The 19,781-nt window shown below is 41.4% G+C and overlaps 1 protein-coding gene across 1 annotated transcript; it reads left to right on the forward strand.

Moving 5' to 3' along the window:
* The first annotated feature begins 1,743 nt into the window (after positions 1-1,743).
* On the forward strand, positions 1,744-15,747 carry LOC113127578 (double-stranded RNA-specific editase 1-like). The gene is made up of 10 exons (XM_026302278.1): positions 1,744-1,843; positions 6,365-6,430; positions 8,674-9,608; positions 10,260-10,374; positions 11,576-11,744; positions 11,893-12,041; positions 13,340-13,508; positions 14,668-14,849; positions 15,037-15,215; positions 15,571-15,747. The coding sequence occupies exons 1-10, from the start codon at positions 1,744-1,746 to the stop codon at positions 15,745-15,747; spliced, it is 2,241 nt and encodes a 746-aa protein (XP_026158063.1).
* Positions 15,748-19,781: the final 4,034 nt, after the last annotated feature.

Consider the following 19,781-nt stretch of genomic DNA (forward strand, 5'->3'; position numbering starts at 1 on the left):
TCGTCTGGGATGAGGACAACAAATCGCAGAGTCCTCAGAGAGCTTTTGCAGGAAACTTAAACAAAAATTAGTAGATGAAGTCCTCAGTGTACAGGTTGGTTGGATGTGTTGTTTAAGGCCGAGTGTGGGGGGAATTTGAGGTGCAGCAGCTCCATCTACAGGCCGCTCGCTGTAATCTCACTTTTCACTGATGCTCCTTTAGTCTATAGGCACAAATATTGCATTCACCAGTTTGCACTAGTTTGCTCTGCTGTAATTTACTGTTGCAAGAAGGTACAACAGCCAATATTTTGACTTAGTGACTTAAAAGAGCAAGATACATTCTCAAAATAATGACTTAATACCTCAAAATAGGGAAAAATGTTCTTAATATTTGGACTACTTTACTTAGAATTACGAGATACTTTCTCAATATTTGGACTACTTTACTTAGAATAACGAGATACTTCCTCAGTATTTGGACTACTTTACTCAAAATACTGAGATACTTTCTCAATATTTGGACTACTTTACTTAGAATAACGAGAAACTTTCTCAATATTTGGACTACTTTACTCAAAATACTGAGATACTTTCTCAATATTTGGACTACTTTATTCAAAATACTGAGATACTTTCTCAATATTTGGACTACTTTACTTAGAATAACAAGATACTTCCTCAATATTTGGACTACTTTACACAAAATACTGAGATACTTGCTCAATATTTGGACTACTTTACTTAGAATAACGAGATGCTTTCTCAATATTTAGACTACTTTACCCAAAATACTGAGATACTTGCTCAATATTTGGACTACTTTACTTAGAATAATGAGATACTTTCTCAATATTTGGGCTACTTTACCCAAAATAATAATATACTTTCTCAATATTTGGACTACTTTACTTAGAATAACGAGATACTTTCTCAATGTTTGAACTACTTTATTCAAAATACTAAAACATTTTCTCAATATTTGGACTAGTTTACTCAAAATTCCAAAATATTTTCTCAATATTTTGAATTAGTAAGTCAAAATACTGAGAAAGTATCTAAATATTCTGAGTAAAGATCGAGAATCAAGTAAACACAGTTTTAAAGGATCACTTTTAGATAATTTCTGTTTGTTTAATTCCTTTAGGTTCAGGTTTTATGTAATACAGTCTGACATTGTGAGGAACTCTGGAACTTACTTAATAGACTTACTTACTTAACGTCTTAATAGATTTTGTTGCCAAATAAAACAGTGGTAAGTGCTAAAAAGTCGAAACCTGTAGTTGAAGTTTTAGGATTTTATTTTAAAATTCCACTGTATATAAGTAGTTTGGAGTTGGGGAGGTTTGTAAATGGCAAGGCAAGAATGAGGTTGTGCTGGTTGGTGGTAGTGGGGGGCGGAGTAGAAAGACAGAGGCTGACAGATGAGGAGACCAGGACCCGCGGAGACCGTCCCAGCCCATTTCTCCCACAGCACCTTTAATACGAGCGAGTCAAATGTGCCAGCAGCTCTCTGTGCCTGCATGCTTCACGGTAAACTGGCTGCCCCTCCCCTCACCTCCCCTTCCATCCCTTACCCCTTCTCCTTTCCCTTCTCTGTCAAAAGTTGTATAAGCACACACTGTGTGCCTGTACTTAGCACCGGGCTGAGACTGGGGAAAACCCGACGAGCAGGGGAGTGGGGTGGCGGTGGTGGTGGTGATGGGGGTTGGGGTGGTTGAAACAGATCTGCGTTTTTATTTTTTTCCTCCGTGAATCCGAGGCATGCCTCCGCCACCGAACACCCCTCGCGCCACAGCACCCTACCGCCACCTGATTCGCCGCAGGTTCAAACGGAGGAGAAAGAGACGGTCCGAGTGCAAAGGTACTGTAATGTGTAATGGGGTGAACTGTGTGTGTGTGTGTGGGAGAGGGGGTCTGCTTCAGCTCTGCTGTCTCCTCAAAACCAGCCTGTGTGTGAATAACAAATAATGACTTGAGATTTACTGTTACATTGTGCTTTCTCTAAGGGGTCTAGTTGAAACGCGTCTAATTGGTCCTGGTAGGTCTTTACCACAATTTTGTTAAACTCATACCCTCGGACCCCCCGACTCCAACCTCAGGTTTCTTTTTTTGTTGTTTGTTTTTGTTTAAAAAAACCAATTTACTCAAGTCACATCTAATTCCCACAATCCTTGGAAAAGCAGGGTGGTTGCGGCTGAGGAGGGGCGGCCCAGTAACCGGAAAGGTTTTTGGTTCGTGCTGTGGCTTCTCTGGTCCTTGGGCAAGACCCCATGTTGCTGAAATATGTTTGTTGAATGGGTGAAGGGGCAACTTGGGTACAAGCGCTTTAAGTCCATTTTTTGATTAAAAGTAAAGTTTCACATCTGATGCAAAAAAAAAAACTACTAAAACTTGTTAAAAACTTACATAAAATGTATTCTTAAAAAAAAAACTACAAAAACTTGTTAAAAACTTACATAAAATGTATTCTTACATTTGTCAGTAAACACTCCTAATCTCAAACAAAAGGAACAAAACCAGTGTGGGGGATGAATTTGGGGGGGGGGGGTTAATCCTTCCGCAGGGACGGGCAACAGACCGCTCTTAACACACTGTAGATTCATCCCTGTATAGGAACCTTTTTTTTTTTTTTTTCCCCTGCAAATTCAGGACAACTCTTACACAGGATGAACAAAACTAGTGTGGGATGATCTGGGGTGGGGCAGGCAAACCCTACAAAAGAGGGGCCAGCTGCCTCGACTTTCCCCCCTGTAGATCCACCCCTGCTTATTAACTTATTTGTATTTTCAACCAAAAAAAAGGCAATTTATACATGAATTTCTACATAAATTAAATAAATAAATAAATATTTTAAAAAGGACTTTGGAATGGACTTTAGACTGCATTAATAAGATAAGATTGTTGGGCACACCTGTCAAACTTGAACACAGTCCAGTCTAAAAAAAAAAAAAAAGTGGTCATACTAAAACAAAACCAAACAATAACGCATAACGCTGCCAACATCCTTAAAAAATGTTCAAAAAAGTGTAGGTCCTCTTAAAGATGATCAAAACCATAAAGGCAAAAAAAAAAAATGAGAACACAACATAACACGTTTTAAGTATCAAAGTAAACTACAAACAGTGAACAGAAAGTACACAAATCCAGATAATTAAATAAATCATCATTATATTTATATTACAGTCTGGAAAAAAGTGGTGTTTCGCTACATGGAGTAACAAAAGACAGACTTTACTAGGGCATGGATGGATCGATCCAAATATTGGTAGTATCGATACCAACGTTGGTATCCGTATTGATCGATACTAGAGTGGTGGGATCAATATTTTAATTCAGTTTTATATTTGTATATATTTATATTCCACCCCCCAGAGCAGACATGTCTGTGCAAACACCAAAGCTCCTTTGTACGTTTCGGTTGGAGCTTATCGAAGTAACAGGGAGTGAGCGAAAACATGAAAGCTCTGGAGCGTTGTGTGACGTTACTTCAGTAAACGAACTGTACCGTGTGTAACAAAATTGTTCACTACTGTGGCAACACCACCATCCATCATCTGCACTTCCTATTTAGGGTCACAGGGATCTGCTGGAGCCTGTCTCAACTCTCTTTGGGTGAAAGGCAGGGGTACACCCTGGACAGGTCCCCAGACAAACACAGGGCCACATAGAGACAAACAACCTCACACATTCACACTCACTCCTATGGGCAATTTAGAGTCACCAATCAACCTGACATACATGTTTTTGGACTGTGGGAAGAAACCAGAGTACCTGGAGAAAACCCACGTAGGTACGGGGAGAACATGCAAACGCCACACAGAAAGGCCCCTGCTGGGTTTCGAAACAGGAACAGGAACCTTCTTCCAGTATGAATTAACACCTTTATTGTGAATCCTATAAACATGTATTTCTGTTGTACCTGTTCAGAATTCTATCAGTTAACTGTGACACTTGTTAAAATAATGAGAAAGTGGATTTTGTGCTTTTTCCAACTGCGTTGATTTCATTACTCAGTAAATATCAGATACATGTGTAGTGTATTTAGTCTTTGATGGAGCATCCCTGACCAGCCCCCTGGCTCTACTCGAGTCATTTTCGCGTCCTGCTTCGGTGGCTTTCGTGCACGGTCGCTCCACGCCTGCTGATGTTGATCACCCCCTGCAAAACTCGAGCGCCCCTAATCCTCGCGCTTATTTAGATTTCAATTTTATTTTTTTTATCTTTATTTTATCTCGCTTGGGAATATTCAGCACAGTTTTAAACTGTTGTTCGTGGAGAGTATGGTAAACAGTATAGATTGTTATTGTGCATACTTTGCATGCGGGGTGAGCTAGAAGCCCATTATTTCTGTGTCCCAGCCCAGCGAGGCATTGCGAGATGAAGCCAAGTGTGAGTTTAATCTACTGGGAGCAAAAAGTGAATTTCAGACGAGCCCTGAGCCGACGTGCTCCGCGGCGCGTGTTCGGCACGCCGTTCCCATCACTGAGGGATGTGTCTGTCTGCCCAAAATACTGCAGGCCCCTCCCCCATCCACCAACGCTCCCACCTCCACCACCCAAACACCTGCCCTCAGATCTCTGTCTGTGAAACTGCAGAGGGAGCTGATCCTCTAACACACCATTTAAACCACCTCCTCCTCACCCTAACCCCCTCTCCCCTCTGCCCTGCAGCAAGGGATGGGGGAGTATGTGGGGGAGGATTTGGCTTGAATCTCTGCTGATAACTAGCCTCTAACCCCATGACACACAGCCACACAAATAACCTCATCTTCCACCCCCCAGCCCCCAAACTGTTCTTCCATTAGACAGGTAGACAGGAGACAGCATCGCGGCATGAAGGGCAGACTTTTAACCCGAGCCAGATTTAAGGTAATGTCTGTTTTTTTAAAAACATGCTTGTATCAGATTTAATCAGTTGGGCTGTGACAGAAGATCATCCCATTTTCAATTTACACAGTGAGTTAAGCAGCACAGGATTTCTGCTGGTTAGACTCCACTGATTCGAAGCATTGTCACTAGCCGTAGGCCCGCGTGAGGACAGGAAATATGGTAGACGGTGGTGGTGGAGCAAACCCAGCAGGGGGTTGATGGATGCTGTAACACGGTGGCCCCTGGAGGTGGTGACTGGGATGAGTTGGTTTGAGGCAGGGTCGCAACGCTGTTTAAAGAGCAATAGCCGGCAAACTATCGGTTCAAGGAACACAGGCATAAAGGTCACGTCAGAATCAAAGGGAGGTGGTGATTTGACAGTGAGGGGACACAGAAGGGACAGAGGGGGAAATAGATCAGAAATAAATAGCTTATAGTAACCCACCAAGAAGCATCCAGAATCTTCCCTATTGAACTTTTGCCTAATCTTAATTAACGGATGAAGCGTAATCATCTGCATAAAAAATTAAAAACTGAGTGTGTGTTTATGTGATTGAGCACTCTGGAACATAGAAACCTTTTAATGAAATGTAATTTTCTAGTCTAGTACTAACTTTACTTTAGATTTGTGATATGATTCAGGATTTTTTGGATTACATTTGGCTGAAAAAGTCTTCGGTCCATAAATAACCACTCCAAATAACCAATTGCTCTTTTTTTCATTAACATTCTGGCTCTTACTGAACACAGACATACCCTGTTTGTTAGGCATAACCTTCCACGCTCCACGCCTGCCTGTCCGTCAGCTCCTGGGCTTGCTAATCCTGAAGCCGCAGGGCATGAAATTCAACATCAGCCCCAAGCTTCCCATCCTTCTCCCCTCTCTCTCTCTCTCTCTCTCTGTCTCTCTCTGGAAGATAGCAGAGTACTGGATACTCTGGCCTTCACAGAAACCAACACTGATAGCAATCTGCCGTGCGAAACCAGCCATGCAGGGAGAATGAGGTGTAGGAGGGGTCAGGGAGCACCTGAGTGGGGTGAAGAAACTGGAATCTCTCATGCTGGTCATCTCAGACGTTATGAAAACTGAAAAGAACTCGGACTGAGCTCTCTACATTTTCTTTGAAGGGAGATTGTCATTGGTTGGTTGGGGAGTTTTCACCCACATATATATATATATCAATAATGTTAAAAAACTATTATTACACAGACACACACTCAAAAGGTTAAACTAGTATCTAAAGCTCAAAATTTTTACATGGGATGGCACTCAAAAGTGGTATATGTGGATCCAGTTCAATGTCCGTATACTACTTGTAATAAATGGAACAGAAGATTCATTTTCTCCTTCAAGCTCAGGTCCTATTCCAGAGTCCTGGGAGCTTGAGATTCCTGTGCAATATTATAACTGTTCCTAAGAGCAGAATCTTTTTTTTTTTTTTTTTTTTTTTTTCCAAATCTTATAGTTCCTAGACAACTGATTCTGACTTTGTCGACTTTTGTGTTTCCTCCAGATCGAGTTGGACCTCGAAACCAGCAGAGGTTACTGACCCTACTGGAGGACAAAACTGAAAGCATGAGTGAGTCTCCTTTTTTTCTAACAATTTTCTTCTCTGGGCTGCTGCTTTTCTTTATGGGTGAACTTGAAAAAGTACCACCCAAATCCTTTTTGGCTGGCTCAGGAGGTGTGGTGCGACCTTAATCCTAGGGTCAGTGTGAAATTTTTTCCGCACCCCTTGCTCTCAACAAAAAGAAAGCTCCCTAAAGCCCCTTCAGAGCCACCTCTGGATTTGAAAGTTTTGTAGGTCTATTTGAGTCTAAAACCGCCTGACCTTGGATAAAACCTCAATAAGACTTCATAGAAATAAGGTCACAGCAAGGTTAGAAGTGAAGCGTGAAACTAAATATATGTGTTTATATATGTGACTGTTTGCCAGGGGCGACTGAAAAGGAGTCAGAGACGTGAAACCATTATTCAACACTAGCTGCTGGACCCTCTTTGCACACTTATTTGCTTTTGGACAGCAGTAATCCCATCCCTCTTCTGTGTGAAACCAGTTGGGAGAACATGTGGATTACACCCGACGGTGCGGGGAGGGTTGGGTGCCAGCTAACGACGCAAGTAGTCTGAGTTTTTCAAGGACGTGTTGCTAAAATTTTTTTTTCATAGAATAAGTCAAAAAACAATCCCAAGCAACCCCTTCGGTATTTTCCTTAGATTTCTAAGCACTGAAACACATTTTAGATGCATAGAGAGTTGACCTTGTGGTTTTATATCCCCCATAATGGATTCTGTTCTTCAGCAATTTTGTAACACAAATTGCAGCTTCGAGTGAATATGTTTGTTTGCTGTTTCACTGAAAAATACAATACAATAACAGCCTGTTCTCTGTTCCTCAAGAGACCTATAATCACCCCCACCCCCCTTCTCGCTGCTCAGAAAATTATCTGCTATTATGTCCTTCATGTTTATGTTTTGTCCCCCTTTTGCATGCTTATTTACTCTGCACACACTAGTCGACTCTGCTCTCTCCAGGACAATCTGGTTGAGCGAGAAGCAATTTATAGTTGCTCATGCTGGAATGCAAAAATAAAACACAACCAACATGCCTTGGGCTGGGGTTACGCTGAATTTTATCAAATCTTAATCCACTCCTAAACGCACAATCTAAATCCTATGTACCATATTTTCTGGACTATAAGTCTCACTTTTTCCAGTTTTGTTGGTTTGTTGTGCAACTTATAGAGCAATGAGACTTATATGTGTTAATTTACTGTAATTTTGCGAAATGTTAGAATGCACCCTTGACTCAGCTTAAAAGTAACTAATATTCCAGAGCTGGAATAGTCCAGAAATTACGGTAACTAACTTTTTTTTTTTTTTCATTCATTCATTTATTCATTCATCCATTATCTTCTTCTTCTTTTGTTTTCGGCTGCTCCCTTCAGGGGTCGTCACAGTGAATCATCCGCCTCCATTCAACGCTATCCTCTGTATCCTCCTCACCCACACCAACTATCCTCATGTCCTCCTTCACTACATCCAAGAACCTCCTCTTTGGTCTTCCTCTAGGCCTCCTTCCTGGCAGCTCTAACCTCAGCAGCATGGATTCATTCATCCATTATGTATACCCGTTTATTCCTAATTAGGGTTATCGAGATCTGCTGGAGCCTGTCCCAGCCCGCTTTTGGATGGAAGGCAGGGGTACACCGTGGACATGTCACCAGTCCATCGCAGGGCCTAGTGCACTTTATTATCCAGTAAATATTAACTAAATAAATCCAGATTCTTCTGTATGCACACAGGTGCAGTAACTGACACCGTCTGATCAATGAATGATCATCTTTTACTTACAGGCCTTCTGTTGTTATTCCAGCTTCTTTACTCTATAGGTGCTTTGGGACTGGAGGAACCTTAGAACTGAAGCTTTTGCTGGAGGATGGTATAAACAAAAATTTACATTAAGTTCTATGGGTTTTGTTAACATGAGCCTGGTGATATGTGTTCCCAAAGTACAAAGGATCTTCCAGAAAAATAAATTGCAAAACAAAAGAGATGTTTTCATGCTAATTAAAGTGCAAAGTGAAAATGTTTCGGAAAGTCCCCCGTAGGGATTTACCTGGATTAGTTGTGGATCTTTTAATTTTTCTAATAATTTTATAAGTTTGTATGTATGTTTTACTGCAACTGTATTTTTCTAATGTCTCCACAGACTGTGAGTATCACTTGTTCAGTTGCAGAGAGGTAAAGGAATCTCAAAACTTTACATTTACAAGATTCTGCGATAAAAGCATTGTAAGTTACTCTTTCTGGGCACTGCAGGTTCATGCAGCACAGATGTTAAGGAAAATCGGAACTTGGACAACCTTTTCTCCAAACAGAGTGCCCCAGCTGTGGCTGCTCGATTCCCCAAAAAGAGAGTTGGGACTTTGAAGAAACGTCCGTTAGAGGAGGGCAATAATGGGCATCCACATTCCAGGTATAGGCCTAAGAAGCGTAAGAAAGTCGCTGGGCCCATCCCACCTAAGAACGCCCTGATGCAGCTGAATGAGATCAAGCCAGGTCTGCAGTACAAAGTGCTCTCTCAGACAGGGCCAGTCCACGCCCCTGTCTTTGTGATGACCGTGGAGGTCAACGGACAGCTCTTTGAGGGTTCAGGTCCTACCAAGAAGAAGGCCAAACTGAATGCAGCAGAGAGGGCCCTGTGCTCCTTTGTCCGGTTCCCTAATGCATCTGAAACCCAAGTGGCTAAGGGTCAGACTTTGTCTGTTCCCATGGACTTCACCTCGGATCAGGCAGACTTTCCAGCTGTACTCTTTAATGCCTTTGAGACCTCCAACACTATAGAAGACTCCTTCAATCTTGCTTCTAACTGTAACAGTTCCCTCAGCTCATTGGGAATAAGGTACCCATTTATACCCTCTTCTGTCCCGGACCTAGTCCAGGCTCCATTGCCTCCTGCCCCCTCCACTTCCATCTCCCCTACAAGTAGCAAAAACCCTGTCATGATCCTGAACGAGCTACGGTCGGGTCTCAGGTATGACTTCGTGTCGGAGAGCGGGGAGAGCCATGCCAAGAACTTTGTCATGTCAGTAATGGTAGATGCTGAGGAATTCCAGGGTTCAGGGCGAAACAAGAAGTTGGCCAAGGCCCGGGCTGCTCAGGCTGCTCTGTCTGCTCTATTCAACATGCAGTTGGATCAGGTTCCATCGCAGCAACCTATACCCAGAGAGGGGCTGCAGCTTCACCTGCCACAGGTAAGCAGGGAAGAAGTTGAGTGAACTAAACTTTTTAATTCGAGATGTTGTGTTATGTCCTCTACTGGTTGAAACCCAGCTACTGCATTTGAATTTTGCCATTGGCGAAGCTGGTGTCACGTGACGTGGATGGTGGCAGCTTTTGTCATCAAACCCCAACTAAATCACAAAGGAAAAATTCAGACTAAAAAATTCATATTTGAAGTAGCAGAGGCAGTATTAATAAAATGATTTGTTTGCTGCCAGCCACATACTGTTTTTTTTTTTGTGACTGGCTTCCATCACATACTGCATCCTGGGGAATGTAGTTAAAGGTAGGGCTTTTATGCATCTCCCAGATGACCTGATTAGGAGATGAGTGGTAGCAGTGTGACTCAAGAATCAAACCTCAGTGGGGTAGTTCCTAGAACTGACTTTCTGTTTCGTCCAAAAGCACCTAATTAGCACTAGTGACCATAAATATAGTAACAAGCCAGATTCTGATTGAATTCCAGTAGGTGATATCGCAAAAACAAAGGTTATCATTGCTTCAGAAAGGCATGAATATTGTTAAGTGTCAGGATTTGCTCCTGGCTCATGACCATCCAGACAAAATCCGATTGAAGGCGGTGACACTATCTTAATGAACTCTTTTCCCATTTTCCATCTCAGAGTCTGGCGGATGCTGTTTCTCGTCTGGTGGTCGACAAGTTCAGTGAACTGACGGACAACTTCATGTCACCGCACGCTCGACGGAAGGTCTTGGCAGGTGTTGTCATGACAACAGGTATTTTTTTATAACCTATGCCACTCACAACCAATAAGTTATATTGAAACTGCAGTAACACAAGACATAAAATGTCATGGGTACAGAAAACTGGAAATGTGTATTATAGTATTTACAGAGTCAATTCCTTTTTTCCACTAGCGTGCTCTAGTACCTTGTTATGGAAGTATCAGTGCTTAAAGGACAGTTTTAATAAGAGCCATATTGCTGTGCAGACATCAGCGAGGGCAAACCCATGGCCCCACAACACCCGTTAGTAAAAGATGTTTCAAACCGAGGCAACTTGTCCGACTTGGCAAACCATGTCACCGACAGATAAGTAATTTAAAGAGCAGGAGGTGAGGGGGAGGATTTTTCACCATCATAGTTTGACCGTGGAAATTAAGGGCAACTGTCTAATTTATCTTTTTAGCTGCATAACTAACACAACACTGATGTCGCCAAAATAGTTTTGATTTGTTTTGTCTTTATTAAGCTCCATATTCTGTTATCCATAATCTATTACTTTTCCTGGAGGATTAGTTTAGTTAAATGAAGCTGAGGTTGTGGTGTTTTTTAAAGTTTTGGTGGCAAGGGAACTATCAGTTCTTGAAGTTGATATGCTGGAAGCAGGAAAAATGGGTATTCTTAAGGATCCCAGTGTCGTAGAATCTCCGAAATGGCAATCTTATGGGTTTGGTTCCCGTTGTGCGGTGGTCAGGAAGGACAACTGGTGAACTGATAGGGCCATGCGCCCCCAGGGCTCACTGATGCATGTGGGGAGAAAAGGCTAGCCTGAGGCACAAATTTCTGAATACATAAATGCTAGATGTGATAGTCAGAGTACCCACGCTGCTCTATGTCTGTCTCCAAAAGCGCCAAAAACGAGCATAACATCGGAACTGGATCAGGTGTGGTCAGGTGTGCATGCATCAGAAATGCGCTTGAAAATCAAGCCTGATCCATGGAGGCCCCACATTGCAACTTGTAGGACTTAGCTCTATGGCTGCTCATATCTTCTTGTCAGATACCAAAGGACCTGCATAGGGTTAGGGTCTGGGTGTGTTCGGGAGAAGGTAGCAAGTGTTTAGTGATCTAAACTACTCGGTTCCTTAGTTATGGCTCTAATGGCAACAGGCCAAATGCATAAAGCAACAAAAATGAATTTGTCCAAAAATCTACACTGCAGACTTATACAGTATTTTTATACTTTGCTGTCCAGGAACAGATGTGAAAGAGGCTCAGGTCATCTGTGTGTCCACGGGGACTAAGTGTATTAACGGTGAATACATGAGCGACAGAGGTTTGGCCCTCAACGACTGCCACGCCGAGATTGTAGCTCGCCGGTCCCTCATCAGGTACCTGTATTCCCAGCTGGAGCATTTCCTCAGGTGAGCCACAGTGAGACACAAAGCTTATGGTTAGTTTGTCTCTTCCTTTACTAAATATTCTGTATCTATCCTGTTTGTGTTATAAAACCTCTTTCTTGGATCCTCTCACGTTGCATGCTAGCTTACCAGTCTGCATTTGTGTCTTAAGTAACAACGAAGAGGAGCACCGTAAATCCATCTTCACCAGGTGTGAGCAAGGCTTTGGCCTGAAGGAGAACATCCAGTTCCACCTGTACATCAGTACCTCCCCCTGCGGAGACGCCCGGATCTTCTCTCCTCACGAAGCTGGGGTGGAGGGTGAGCAGCTGAAGAAAAGACGTTCAATATGGGTCTGTTAAAAATGAACTTGGCTTAAGTATTTGAGAGTTCTTTAGAGAAAATATTGAAAAGGAATTATGACAATTAACGTTTGTTGTTCTTGCTCTCCACAATCAAACAGGTGTGTAATTTATGCTGTTCTTAAACCAAAGAGAACTTATTATTCATCTAAAGATTAATGAAGTTTATCTTATCATACCTCATTTTATCTTCTATCTTACTTAATCTTATCATTTTACCATCTTCTTTCCTCATTTTATCTTTTTTTACCTTACCTCACCTTATCATCTTATCTTATCATCTTATCTTAACCTCATTTTATCATACCTTTTATCTTATCATCTTATCTTACCTAATCTTATCATCTTACCATCTGTACTCATTTTATCTTCTTTTACCTTACCTGTTTATCATGTTATCATACCTGATTTTATCATCTTACCATACCTCATCTTATCTTACCTCCTTATCATTTTATCATCTTACCATACCTCATCTTATCTTACCTCCTTATCATTTATCATCTTACCATACCTCATCTTATCTTACCTCCTTATCATTTTATCATCTTACCATACCTCATCTTATCTTACCTCCTTATGATTTTATCATCTTACCATACCTCATCTTGTCTTACCTCCTTATGATTTTATCATCTTACCATACCTCATTTTATCTTACCTCCTTATGATTTTATCATCTTACCATACCTCATCTTATCTTACCTCCTTGTCATTTTATCATCTTATCATACCTCATCTTATCTTACCTCCTTGTCATTTTATCATCTTATCATACCTCATCTTATCTTACCTCCTTATCATTTTATCATCTTATCATACCTCATCTTATAATCTTTTATCTTAGCTCATCATATCTCATCTTGTTTATTCTTACCTCATCTTATTTTATCGCATCTTGTTTTTCTCATCTTATTTTATTATCTTAACGCACTGCTTTACCTGATCTTAGATTATCTTATTTTATCTTCTCATCTTTTTTTAGCTTATCAAATTTTATCTTACCTCATCTTGTCTTGCCTTTCCTTGCATCTTCCATCCATCCATTTTCTCTACCCACTTATTTCTAACCACTATCACGGGGATCTGTTGGAGCCTATCCCAGCTCTCTTTGGGTGAAAGGCTCTTACCATCTTATCTTACCTAATCTTATCATTTTATCATATTATTATTAAATGCTTTTTTTTTAAATGCTAAAAGATTTCTAGTTTACGAATATATGACTGTATTATAATATCCATTTTTGTCCTACATCAGATCAGGGAGACAGACACCCGAACAGGAAGGCCCGCGGGCAGCTCCGCACTAAAATTGAGTCTGGGGAAGGAACCATCCCAGTGCGGTCCAGTAACACAATTCAGACGTGGGATGGGGTTCTTCAGGGTGAGAGGCTGCTCACCATGTCCTGCAGTGACAAGATGGCCAGGTCCATGTTCTCTTCATTCACTATTAACACACACTTTGAGAAAGCATTTTCATGATGTAATACACTACAACAAATTTAGGATCTACACACCTAACACTCCACAACCATCACATTCAAACAAATGACACAGTGGAAATGGGTCTACAAAAAACCCTTAATGGTGGATTCACCCTACACAATTAGATAAAATGATAAGATGGCAACTGTATCAAATTTATTAATTAATATAAGGATGAGGGATATGACAGAGTATGCATTAGGAGGAACCTTTTTGTAGTTCTTAGAACCTTTGAAGGAAGTTTCCCCTTTTTTGTGTGTCCACGCCGCAGGAACTGAGAATTAGTTTTAGGGAACTGTTTTTTGGCTCCTACTCCGTAATAGATACTTTTATGTGATTTACGTTTAGGATGATTTGTCAAACACAGACCTGAGACAGTGCAGCACCAGCAACTGCCCTTTTCAGAAAGTTCATTTTAGTAGCAGCAGTAGTGGCATGGAAAAAAAACTGGGCCAAAATGGGACGACACCAAAGTCCAGGCTGCCTATGCAACGGAGAAAATTCACAGTGATCATGATGAATCAATATGAAATATGAAAATATTTGCTAGCGTTGTTATTGAATGTCATGCAAAATTGACGTTGCTATAGCAACCATCAGCCAACTTACATTAATTTGACGTTCCTTCTGGCAGTGTGAATGCAAGCAGAAAAAAGGCCCTTGTGGTGGTAGAACTGAGTCCCTAGAACTGTTTGGTCCAAAAGCATCTTTTGGTGTCCTAGTAATCTTAGACTGAATGAAAACCTAAAAAATTGTCCAAGAGTCCAGAGATAATCCAAAAGGCACAATGAGTTGAAAACCAAAGAATCAGTCTGAAAATCCGGGTAACTAAGAAATAACACCAAGGAGGCCTTAGGAATAATCTAGCAGCTTCTGAGTTGAGTTATCTCAGGTTTCATCAACGCTGCTGGAGCTTTGATTAGGCTTCTTGATGAATCTCCAGGAGGCACGACACAATTAGCAGCTCTGGACTCCTCCTGATCTAGGAATTAGATGTGTATTTTCAGAACTATCTGCAATAATGCTCCCCCGAGTCTCTTTGTTGCAAAAAAAGCAGACTAGAATACCTTAGTATGAAATCTCCACTATGTCCCCCTTCAGGTGGAACGTGATGGGTTTCCAAGGCTCTCTGATGAGCTACTTCACTGACCCCATCTACTTCTCCAGCATCATTCTGGGCAGCCTTTACCATGCTGACCACCTGTCCAGAGCCATGTACCAGAGGATTACTGAGATTGAGCACCTGCCACAATCCTTCCACTTGAACAGACCACTGCTCAGTGGTAAGAGGCAGAATGCTTCCACTAATCTGTCACCTGCTTTCCACCAGGACTATACATTTTCAAGCGCACAAGAGCATCAGAAGTCTGAAAAGCAAGGTTTTATGGAAGTTTGAGGGTGTGTTTCAGGTAGAGATAGTCTGTTGTTTGAAATGGTTTTAGCCTTCCATCATGTGCCCATGCCCCATAGGAATAACTAACGCTGAGGCTCGTCAGCCAGGAAAAGCGCCAAACTTCAGCGTTAACTGGACAGTGGGAGATCCAAGGCTGGAGGTGATCAACGCCACCACAGGAAAAAACGATCTGGGTCGACCTTCCAGACTCTGCAAGCACGCCCTCTACAGCCGCTGGACGCTCCTACACCACAAGGTAACAGCCTGCTAAGACGTTAACTTCACGTCACAGCATGTCACGATTTGCAAAATCCAAGTTCAAATTTGACATTGTAAAGCGGAGTTAAGCTAACATTAGCCTAACATTTCTATGCATTTGCAAGCTAGCTTGCTTGTTCATTGGTCAGTTAAGTTGAATGAAGGTGGTTTTGACCCTCTCTGACTTTTTAAGAAGAAATGTTATCATGACTAACTGATTAAAATGCTTTGGAAATTAAATGGATTTGGGTAGGATTCATGGGTGAACCACCGGACTAGGTTTGAGCCCCATGAATGGTAAATGATGGACTGGATCACCGACTAACCGACCCATCCCTCTCCTTGTCCGATAGCTCTTCTCCAACCTGCGGATCCAAAACGTGAGGCCCAACACCTACCATGAGGCCAAGCAGGCAGCGGTGGAGTACCACTCCGTCAAGCAGGCCCTCTTCAGAGCTTTCCACAAAGGCGGACTGGGATCCTGGGTAAAGAAACCAATCGAGCAGGACCAGTTTGGTCTCACCACCTGAGCAGGTGCTGAACCTATGGCAGTGGAATAATATTCCCCTGGGATTTCAAGAACAGGATTGTGTTTTACTTAAAATCCTGATGTCAGAATCCATGGATTTAACATCCCACCTTGCTTTTTATAGCCTCATGCTATTTCCTCTCAGCCTATTTAACCGATTTTAATTATTCCTCCTCAACTGAGAGGGTACCATTTGAGAATGACACAGGATGGGTTAAAGGGTCCAATCAATCTCTCAGTACCCTCTGTATTCCAAACACGTCTTATTTCCATTATCTCCAATGTCAGCGGATTGCTCATGTTAGAACACTGAAGGTAGAATGGACTTCCTGTTCCAAAGTTCTTAGTGGTAGTTTGGACATGTCTCACAAAAAAGCCTTTTAGATTTTGGTTTCATGGTTGTCAACTTGAGATTCAGACAGGCCAGAATCACGTTGTATGTAGGGGTCTTTGGTGGTTGGTCTGGACCCATGTTTTTTTTTGTGTGCTTGGCTTTTACATCGGTAGCAAACTTAACCAAACACGCCAGAGATTAAATTTATAAGAGGGTGTGTAGCAGCAAACCCTAAAACATCTCTCCTAGCTTTGAGTCCTGTTGTATCAAATTATTCTAACAACCCTTTCAATCAAACAAGCATCTGAGATTCTGCCTTCATCCGTATCCAGTAATTACAGAAAATCCAATCCAAATCCCAGATTCAAGTGTTGTCACCATCACCCTTGTATCTCAAACTGTTCCAACTGTACATTTATGATGATGTGTGAAGTTGTATTTTACTGTAAGTGTACCAAACAAGACATCCTCCCAGATCAGGGTATAAACAGATATCAAACGGCACTTTCGGACTGGAGGAGCCTTTTCATAGTTCTTCGACCTTTTAGAGCAAATTCCTCTTTTTTTGTGTTCGCTCTGCAGGAGCAGAGAACTGTAATATTTCTTAGAACTTTGTTTTGGAGGACTTTTTTTAGCTCCTACTTCAGAGGAGGTACTTTTCCACTACAATAGGCTACCAGGCTGCCTACGTGGCACACAAATTTAAGAGAGAACTTGATGGTGTTGCATTGAATGTCGTACGGAATGGATGTCGCTATAGCAACCGTCTGCCAACTTAATTCACATTTCCTACTGGCAGTTTGAATGCGAACAGAAAAAATCCCCTTAAGGTCTGTAGTCTTCAGGTCTGTTCCTCAGTGAGGTAGGTCCTAGCACAGGTTTCCTAGAACTGTTTGGTCCTAAAGCGCCTAATTTTACCATATTTTCTGGACTATAAGTGGCACTGGAATATTAGTCATTTTTTAGCAAAAATGGTCTTGTTAAACAGAAAAAACATATATGTCGCTTTGCGTATCTAATTATACCAATTATAGTCTAAATTATCTTTACATAAAAAAAGCAGAAGTGCATTACCAAATTTATATAGCCATGTCAAGTAACGATAAATAACTGCACCAATGGAGAAGGTACAGCAGCGTCTCCACCTATTTTTCTCTCAGGTTGCCTGAATGCAGAAAGTCACTCCAAACTTTGTTTCAGCTGCATACTCTACTAGCTGCGCTTTGAAGACTGCAGTATAGCTCTTTATTTTAGGCTGCATTTTCACTTGTGTTACACTAGGATAACATTATATTATTATATTTAATTAAGTCAAGAGTGCTAAAAATGCAATACTAACACTAGAAACGACTCGACAAAATTACAGAAAATTAGCACATATAAGTCACTTCGCTATATTAGTCTCACAAGCCAGAGAAAAAAATAAGTGCAACTTGTAGTCTGGAAAATACGGTAATTTGACATCTTCTCTGCTGGCATACTTGGCTCCAGACAATTTGTTTTTTTGGGGTTTTTTTGTACAACTGACTTTGGAGTCCAAGTCGGGTTTCACTGAAATGAAAGGGAAAACATGGCTCGATGTATCCACTCCACAAGTCAGCAGAGCTTATTGCATGAGCTCTAACTGTGAAGCATGAAAATAGAAAGTCAAGTCACTGAGGTACAGATTTAATAAAATGTTGCCACAGTCATGTTTGGCTGTCTGGTCTTTTTAATTTGAAAGTGGATTGTATCAGTGATTGTGTCAGTTGTATCAGTGAAGGTTTGTAGATTTATTATTATAGTCTGGAAAAAACACTAAAAATTAGAAAAATTAAAACTTGAAACTGAAAAAATAATTATATTCTTTCAATGTTCTCATTTCTGTTCAGTGTTTCCTGTCTCAGATCTCATTCCATACAAAAGTACTGTTTACAGACTATCGAACAATGACATAATTAGTAACCAGACAAATGGGATACGGAGGCTGAGAGCTGAACCTTTTTAACCGGGTAGGCTGGCAGATAGTCCAGTCCGTACCAGACTAGCCTTCCTTGAAACCAGCCACGATGATTTTTCATATACCCTTACCATAAAGAGTTACCAGTTTCTTAATATTAAACTACATTACCCATAACCTCTGTTTTACTACATTCACTAAGGTATCTAGAACTACCTCTGCAACACTAGGGAACAGCCAGCGGAATAGACTTCGTTAAGGTTTTCTTTTCTGCAGGAGACTGGCTCTATCTACGTAAGAAAGTAAAGTTTCTAAAAGGTTTGGGATTTGAGCTGTTTAAGCTTTGGAGAAAGAAGAAGAAGAGTACTTTATTAATCCCCAAGGGGAAATTCAAATGAGAAAATGAGAGGAGATCAAGGTGAAGTGGGATTAGTGAAAACAGCTCTTTGTGCTTCTTCACCTTGCCCAGTTTATCTGTAGTCCCTCAGCTAGGTCGAGGACATGAGCAGCAAGAGGCAGAACTCGTCCTCGTCCTAGTCTGCTGTACCATCCTTTGAAGCTGACCATTGGTTTTATCAAGTGTTGGACAATATTTCCAGCTGCAGATTAGTCTACTTTTGGTGCATTTGAAGCAGCAGGATGTGCATGAACACCTGCTGGCAGCAGTGGTAACAACAGAGCTTTTTGGCACAGAGGAAGAGGAGCTTGGTGCAGTCTGAAGTCCATTCCCTTCAATCAAACTCTCTTGACTCTAGTGGCAGAAGTTGTTCATTCATCAGGACATTTGCATTTCTCACAGCTCGTTACCCCTGGCAATCAAACCCCATTAGTCACTTAATGGGCCTCTGTATGAACCTAATGTGTATGTAGTACTGTATAGCAGTGCTCAGCAGAAAAATGCTCCAGCCATAGTTTACTGTTTCTTTGAGATGTAGAACCACAGCGATAATTATTAGATTCTGCCTTTTATAAAAACTCCACACTGCTGCGAGATGTCAGGTGACTGAAGTGGCAGAGAAAGCAGGATTGCTGCAGGACAAGTGGATTTGGCGGGGTCTAAATGAACAAGCTTACCCCCAAGCAAACCCCTGGAATCAATGCTGGACTGTGAAGCAATCACGGTGTAGTGGTCAAACTGCTCTACATTCATCACATGATGTGTACTAGTTTATAAAAATAATTATTCTGTAAAGGAATAACAACAGGGGGCGGATCTATAAGGGGTGATGGTGGAACCTGCCCATCCCATAGTTTGTCTGTGTGGACCCAGACCCAGTTGCATTTGCATTTAAATACAAAAGGGTGACCTTTCCACTCCGAGAGTACAGTTGTGCTCGCATCCGCATTCACATCCACAACAAACGGTATTAGAATATTTACCATACCACGACACGGTCTGTTGGGGCTGATATGTGAGGCATGAGGCTGAGATGAAACTATAAAAGAGACACCTCTTTAAAACGCTTTTCACCTTTGTTTGTGCATAACTTTAACACACGATTCATAGGTTTTACCTTAACTTAGAACATTAATGAGGGAATGAAAGTCCTTAATGTCCTAAGGTTCTGTCACTGTTAATATGAAAGCATATATATTAACATCAGTGCATTAAATATAGCAGTGCATTAAATATATACATCAAACACCTCTGCCCTCTTGTGGTTGTGAATGCTTAGTGCATTATTGGGGCATACTGTTTGGTTTTATTGATACTTAACAAAATAATACGGGGCTATAGAACTGTTACATACTCCACAGAGTG

Source organism: Mastacembelus armatus, chromosome 2, assembly GCF_900324485.2.
Source record: "Mastacembelus armatus chromosome 2, fMasArm1.2, whole genome shotgun sequence".
Lineage (NCBI taxonomy): Eukaryota > Metazoa > Chordata > Actinopteri > Synbranchiformes > Mastacembelidae > Mastacembelus > Mastacembelus armatus.

Coding starts and splice junctions, on each gene's coding strand:
- LOC113127578 (XM_026302278.1), top strand. CDS start 1,744: ATGCCTCCGCCACCGAACACCCCTCGCGCCACAGCACCCTACCGCCAC. Junction 13,509..14,667: donor TGCAGTGACAAGATGGCCAG/GTCCATGTTCTC, acceptor GTCCCCCTTCAG/GTGGAACGTGATGGGTTTCC. Junction 14,850..15,036: donor GAACAGACCACTGCTCAGTG/GTAAGAGGCAGA, acceptor CATGCCCCATAG/GAATAACTAACGCTGAGGCT.